Genomic DNA, 7790 nt, shown 5'->3' with positions numbered 1-7790 from the left:
CATCTTGATTTTATTCTCTCTCTCTCTCTCTCTCTCTCTCTCTCTCTTTCCAAGTGACGCTCGTGTTTACGCACAACAACCTCATCCTGTAAGACTGGAGACGTGAATCTCAACATAAGTACGTTACACTTATACTCCGTAGAAACGTATGTAACGCATGCACCTACGTATGAACACACAAATACAACGTATATACGTTGTACATGTTATACACGTGATGCGGCACTAGTATAACCGCGGTGACGAAGAAAGAAAGAAATAAAAAAGAGGTTGTCTCGTCGCAACAGAGGGTCATAAGTAAATTGAATTATACTCTACAGGGGGCAACGAGTTCAACTGATTCCATCCCGCCTTACAACTTATAATAGGAGAATGTTTTTTTAAACTCGGCCTTTAAGGGCCTCATAAAATTCTTACTGCATGAAATTAATCGCTACAAGATTGATAATATCTGTTGCATGCTGCTGCATATTGTCAGCAATATAGGTATAATCCGTTCGGACTGTCGAAACTCGCGGGGTCAAAGGTCAGTGGAAAAAAAATTGTCCGATCTGAACGGGGGTCATAAATACGCCGGTTTTGAATTTTTCAGATATTATGCTAAACCGTTACCATTTACTTGATGGACAGAAAAACAAGGAGGAAATTGAGAATTTCAAAAAATTTATAAAATACGGATTATACGGTCACAATCAGAGCATCGTATTGTGCTTAGTCAGTATGTATATGCATGTATATTATTTACCGTCAATCGTTCGTATCTTCTGAGATTTTTTATTATTTCTTTGAGATAAAAAGGTTTACCCTTTTTAAATACGATCCATGTGTATATACTTCAGTGGCGTAAAATTTCCACAGCTGAAACGTGGAAAAAACCAGGTCCTGCGGTACAAGGTATGGGCGAGGTCACGTGTAAGGAGGGAGATTTAGTCGATAACTTTTGAAAAGCAAGATTTTTATATATATATATATATGTATAAATCGCTTCCCGTTCACCGAGTCGCGTCAATATTTTGCTAAGTAAGGAGAAAAATATTGATCTTCAATCGTATGTCGGTGCAATTTTTCAATGAAACTTGTGTGTGTGTGTGTGTGTGTGTGTGTGTGTCTATCGATATCGTATTTAAAAAAAAATCTTTTCATCGAAAAGTACATGTTGCAAAATTGACGATCTCTGTTCAGTAATTCCAGGCGTCTGGAGATCGGTGATCAAGCTGCAAGTAACATGGGTGTATGCATGGATATACAACGTAGCACCCAATGTGCACAAACTAACCTCCGACTATGGGTAAATATTGTCCCGTTTATCATATATTAAATAAATGGCTCATTCGAGTCAATATCTTATCTCCCAGATAGTGCTCATATTCAAAGGTATTATTGAGCGACGTATCGATGTATCGGGAACAGTATCAGAAGCGCCGTCGGTTGGTCAGCATCTCTAAAACTTCTGGACGATCTTGTAATTTCATTTCGATTTTTTTTTTATTTTTCTTTCCTTCATACGTGCTTCTTTTTGACTTAACGAGTCTCGTTACGCTGAGAGAATACTTCTGCATGGCCAGGCGACACAGACATATGGTGGGATGCAGGATCCTTTTGGTCCTGGTCATCCCGTCGATGTACTTTCTCTGCGTCAGTATTTCACACCTCATTGCCACCGAGTCAGGTCCAGAAAATCAGGACGCGTTGGGTGAGTGACTAAATAATTACTTCATTAATGTTAAATACTACGCGTTGCCGAGCATGCTGCTGGTGGATATCGCGTTGAAAAAGGATATGAGACTGCTAGGCGAGACCGGCTTCAGCCGCACACTTCTGGAATATGATATTTATTGCCGCATACGAGGCAAACCCTGCAGATTGACGATTCTCGCCTCGGTTCTGTTTTACAAGCTTCAATTATATCGTGGTCAACTGCCGAGTTACGTCTCGAGAAAGCCAATATCGTGGGAGTAATTTGTTGCTGTAACCGCAGGGAAAGTAGATTATTAAGCTCTGATAGAAGCGATATTTCACACCGCTCTCGGGGATTAATGAAAATTTACGAGTCTAGAGTCCGACGACACTGATTTACCGATTGCAAAAGCCATAAATATCGCTAAGGCATAGCTAAAACCCGGAAGGGTGTGTAGGCGGTAATAATAATAGATGTGTAGCTGGGAATTGAGATTATCGAGAAAATGAGCCTTGAATCAAAAATTCGTTCGAATATGGATAGAAAATTCAGTCATTGTTGTAATTGTCCATTCGGCATTATCACCCGAAAATAATGCAGGCTAAAAAAAAGTAGTGAGCTATTTCTTTTTGCTACTCAAAAATTGGAAAACATATGTTCAATCACTCCAGCGCACTTTGTCGTGTCACATTTGTATCAATCAAACGTGACAATTAGTCGGAACCGCGTAGTGACACTTAAATGGTAATAACACAATGGAATTCTATAAGTAGTCTGTAATTTCCCGACTAGGCCAATGACCCGATTACATGTGATCCGTAACAGTTGAGAAATCTGTATAGAAAGTTTGATCGAAAATCGATAGAATATTGAAACTAATTGGTGTGTCATATAGTTTAATCGTAAATCAAAAGATCTGTGATGGAATACATCACAATATCTTAACTTAAAATCTAATCGATACGCGTTCATTGTTTTTGCGAAGAATGCGTTAGCGTCATAAAAATTAATACAGTTGAAGGGATAATATGGTGTTGAAATGCAAGGCGCTTGATGCATTCGCACGTCTATTTATCTATTTACCGTCCAGTGTGTGTTTACCTCCTTTCTTACTTCACTTTGTAAGCTCGCGCAAATATACACAGGTTGCAATGTAGTTTTGACGCGTCGATAAGGCCGCCTATCGAGGAATCAAGTTTACCTAATGATTATAAATCTACAGACTGGCAAATCGGCACGTATAAAATATTCTTTGAAATCTGCAGTAATAATAATCTAACTATTCGCAGGTTTTATCGTATGTGGGAGTACAGTGAACCTACTTGTCACTATCATTTATGTCGCGCACCTGAAAATCAAACAAATCTCGGACCTTGATCAATGAATTGTGCCCTACATACTCGCCGATAACGGGAGAGTCCTTGAATATAATATCAATGTCTGTACACATCGATATGATATAGCGTTACGATACTATTGACAATAACTGGCGTTTTACAGTTGAGCGTTTTAACTGATGTCTATGTATTTTTAATCACCTTGGCACTATTTTAATGAAATCAATGTGTGAAATCTGCTGAGGGGACAAGGATTAAATGCCTAATAACAAACATAATATGTATATTGCAGCACGTGAAATTATCATAAATTCATAACAATATATAACAATAGAATACCTATCTCTGGGATAATAATCTGTCACAAATAACAATCTGAAATACGTACCGAGATGGTGGAATTATCTGTAAACGTTAGTCATATAATCGTGTTTACCGATTAAAGTACATTTTGAGTGTTGACCAGCTATAATCGATCGAAGGACGAGTCTTAAATTTCTGAATCTTGTTTTTCCTATGTCCTTTGATTCGATTCGTTTTACGGAATGGATGAAAATAAACGTACGATTTGCGAGTATGCGCCAGTTTGCGATCGTGGGCAGTCCCGAACGCGTTAATTAAGGTTCAGTTCAAGAAAATAAGAACTCCAAGCTGTTGCGCGGTAAGAAATTGCCTCGAAGAGGGGCGGAAGTTAATGGCCTGCAGGACACGTGAGATGTAAGTCGGATGTCACAACAGAGCCGTTTAAGACAATAGCGCGACTGTCTGCAGCTTTATCATTTCATCCGTTCAATAATCTGGTATCGCCCACAGCGGCTTTGTCTTATTCACTTCGGTCTCTTGGAAGCTTAATCTCCAATTACTGAATTCCAAAGCCTACCTCTTAGGCACGATCTTTATCCCGTGCGATCGTTCCCTGCCGGTGACTCACGATCAGAGCCGTACATTATACACACATCGCCCGATTATACCATTTTTCAGGATCTCGGAAGCTCCTGTGGATGGACAGCGCGGATCCTCTACTCGGAACTGCCAACTGCTCAGCACCGGCTATTCAAGAATTTCCACCGGACGGTTTCACACGGGAACAACGCCAGCACGGATTTGTTGCCATTCATTTCGCCATAGCTTCGTACCTCTTCCTCCTCCTCGCCGTCGTCTGCGACGATTTCTTCGTACCATCGATCAAAATGATATGCGACAGTTAGTAATCAGCCCATTCTACTAGGTACTTCAACCGTTCCGTAATGCAGGTAGATGGGATCCGTAATTTCTCTAGTATTACTACGGACAGTTGTAATTCCTCAAGCTGTTGCCATCACGGAACATCCCCCATCGGCATAATTGTAATTACCTATCGCTGAATACTCATCACAGAGTGTAACCGGAACTCGATCTAAATTCAGTAAATTGAATATTATTAACTCAGTTAGCATATTTCCACTGTTAATCTCGACCGCAATCACCGCTATATATACATGTATACCTATGTATGTGCTCCAATTACACGCGCGTCATTAATTTCCTCGCAGAATTGGGAATGACCGAGGATGTCGCAGGAGCGACCTTCATGGCCGCGGCTACATCCAGTCCCGAATTGTTCATCAACATAGTGGGGACCTTCGTCACGGAAGGAGATCTCGGGGTTGGGACGATCGTCGGGTCTGCGGTCTTCAACATCCTTGCTGTACCCGCCTGTTGCGGGCTGTTTGCAACCCAGGTTTGTACTTCATTGGCGACCGGTTCATTGTCAGTTAGAGGTCTTCGACGACGTTACACTCCCGTTGACTTTCAGGTTTTAAAGCTGGACTGGTGGCCGATAAGCCGCGACTCATTGGCATACGCAGTCACCGTTGTGCTACTCATCCTGACCCTTCGAGACGGTCGCATTGAGTGGTACGAGGCTCTGATTCTCGTTATCTTCTACCTTGTGTACATTTGCGGTTAGTCAAGTACCCCAATACGTCTCACATGTCGTTCGAGAAATTCTTCCCTAACTGCGATAGATTGTTTTGCTACCTCACGTCTCGGAGGTAAATTGAGATTACATATTCATTTGGAACATTCTCGAAATAATTATGGAACTTCTGGGCAAAGTTGAAAACTTTTCCCCGCAAGTGGAGCCAGTTTGATCCCATCGGAAACTGATTACCAGTATCTCTTAGTAACCAGGTTACATTTCCCGGCGAGACTAAGGATTTTCAAATATCCTATATTTAGTCGGTGTCTTCCCGTCCTACCAAACAGGCTACCCACTTTGAACGTATATTTACTTTCCTAAGTAGATCCTTGACTAAGATAACCAGTTTTACGAAGACACCACTTCTGTTACAGCCATGATATTCAACCGCCGACTTGGCGCCTTTATAAAGGGATTATGTGGGCGGAAAACAATGTTTAAAAATTTATCGGAAGAAAGTCCGCTCCTTGTAACAGGTAAGAATTAGATTGTGAAAAGTAATTGAGCCGAGGAATTAGTAACAAAGAAACCGACAACCTTTTGACAGAAAAAGCGAAGAGCAGCTCCTTAATTTACAACATGGATGACGATACGGAAGGTACGCTATTAATTTTCGCTAACTCGATCGCTGATTCTATTTCAGTTGCAAATTAATTACGAACCTTGTTATTGCCCAGAGGACGAGATAGTGAATCTGACACAATGGCCCGAGGCTGGATGGGAGAAGGTTTGGTGGTTCCTGACGTGGCCCATCAACCTGATGCTCTTAATTACAGTACCTGATTGCAGGCGACCTTCCTTAAGGACTTGGTACCCGTACACCTTCGCGATGTGCATTGTATGGATCGGTTCCATGTCCTACATTGTGTCGTGGCTCATAACTATTATTGGTAAGAGATCAGACGCAGCGCAGGATAAAAGGTCGTTAATTATACCATTGAAATATCGCATACCCAAATTTCACAATTTGTGCCAACCTAGCAACGACATTTTCATTTTGCACAGGTGATACTCTAGAAATTCCTGACTCGGTAATGGGGTTGACCTTCTTAGCTGCAGGAATGAGCGTACCTGAAGCTGTGTCAAGTGTGATCGTGACCAATCAAGGTAAAGAAAACGTTGTTTCAACTAGTGTCGAAATTTTTACGTACATCATGCCTACTTCTGTGTTCAAAAAAGCTTTTAACGTAGTTAATTTTTAATTAAAAACGTCTGACAGGACGCAAAGCTATATCCAGCCAAATTCGATCGCTGAACCTGGTCATCAATTTGTCACATTTGCAAATGACTTATCACCACGTTTTTACTTTCAGGTCACGGATCTATGGGGATAAGCAATTCGATAGGATCGAACATCTTCGACGTACTGCTATGCCTTGGCCTGCCCTGGTTTGTAAAGGCGGCCTTTTTGCCCCAGTTTCCCGGTGAGAACTTCGTGAAAATAAACTCCGAGGGACTCGTCTATAGTTCTGTCTCTCTTCTCTCTACGCTAGTAATACTATACGGTGCTTTTATATGCAATAAGTTTAAGCTCGATCGTAAGGTTGGCATTTACTGTCTCGTCATGTATGCTGCATTTCTGATCGTCGCATCTCTAATCGAACTCAATATTTTCTTCCCAGTTAATTTACCCACGTGTATTCACTGACCCGTGCACCATTTATGTATAAAAATACTCAAATTTTATTTCTCAAAATATTATGGCTTGATATATTAATGCATGTTGTGTCGTCTCATAAAATATGTTTTGCATCTTAAAAAGACAATTATACATTACCACGCGATGCCTATTTAATTTATTTCACGTTCCCTGATCTAGTATTACAACTTAATCTTGAAAGTAGTGATCTATTAGATAATATTAATCATTATTTAACGTGTTGTCATCCCCTTGATCAAAAAATAAAACATTATCCAGAGTCATCGATCGTCTGTATCAATACTAAATAAAAAAATGAATAAATGAACATCAATTAAACTTCATCACTTCGACGGATAATTGTGCACGTACTTCATGAAAAAATACATAAATTGAGGGAAATGCTAATGTTTAAATTAGAAGCTATATGCTTGTAGAAAAACTGTAGGATGAAATATTTTTAGCATCTCCATCAATCTCGGTAAGTGAAATGTTTTACAAAAATCTTATCAAAAACAAAACATAAATCGGTTTTAATTGTTTGGATTAAATTCACGATGTGTTTCAGGAATAATGAGAAATTAATACGATTGCACACACCAATCAAAGTTAGAAATTGGACACCAATAAGTCTTGACTACCGACATCTAACTATGATACATTGTACAATTGGCGAGGAAAAGAATTTGAAATATCTATCATGAGACAAAATTTATCAATTACCGTGCGCCTTATTGAAGGCAATCAAACGTCAACATACTCTGATGGTAAGAAAAATATACGCCTAGCTGCAAGCAACTTAAGGTACAGAGTGCTCCGTCCAGTAGTGTCTGTTCTTTCAATTATCTACGCGTTATGATTCATAATTCATATTAATACGACTCTACATGGTTATTTCGTTCAACAGTTTGAAGCTGCTGGACAAATTTGAGTGACCGACAATCCAGCGGCTCCGGCAACCTCCAATTTCCTTCATCTACCGACTAGATTGTAATTGGTAACAGTTTCTTTCCCCAGCTTAATTCGATAAAAAAACCGCAGGAATCGGTCGTTTCCACCGTTTACTGAATCCGTTGACTGAAGAATGTAAAGATACCGCCAACCACCTCCAAATAGCTCCTACGTTGACTGAAGAATATAAACACAGTTACCCCTAATAGGCTTTGGTGTGACAAC

General features: G+C 40.1%; 1 protein-coding gene across 1 annotated transcript; it reads left to right on the top strand.

The window, feature by feature from the left end:
* Positions 1 to 1434: 1434 nt before the first annotated feature.
* LOC124216888 (sodium/potassium/calcium exchanger 4) lies at positions 1435 to 6880 on the top strand. The gene is made up of 9 exons (XM_046621959.2): positions 1435 to 1693; positions 3997 to 4218; positions 4548 to 4735; positions 4811 to 4958; positions 5350 to 5451; positions 5523 to 5573; positions 5653 to 5865; positions 5981 to 6082; positions 6289 to 6880. Exons 1-9 carry the CDS (start codon positions 1558 to 1560, stop codon positions 6621 to 6623), a joined length of 1497 nt encoding a protein of 498 aa, XP_046477915.1. The 5' UTR covers positions 1435 to 1557; the 3' UTR covers positions 6624 to 6880.
* Positions 6881 to 7790: the final 910 nt, after the last annotated feature.

The sequence above is a fragment of the Neodiprion pinetum genome, chromosome 4, assembly GCF_021155775.2.
Source record: "Neodiprion pinetum isolate iyNeoPine1 chromosome 4, iyNeoPine1.2, whole genome shotgun sequence".
NCBI lineage: Eukaryota > Metazoa > Arthropoda > Insecta > Hymenoptera > Diprionidae > Neodiprion > Neodiprion pinetum.
Note: the sequence above shows the minus strand (reverse complement) of the source record. Positions and strands in the feature narration are given on the sequence as shown.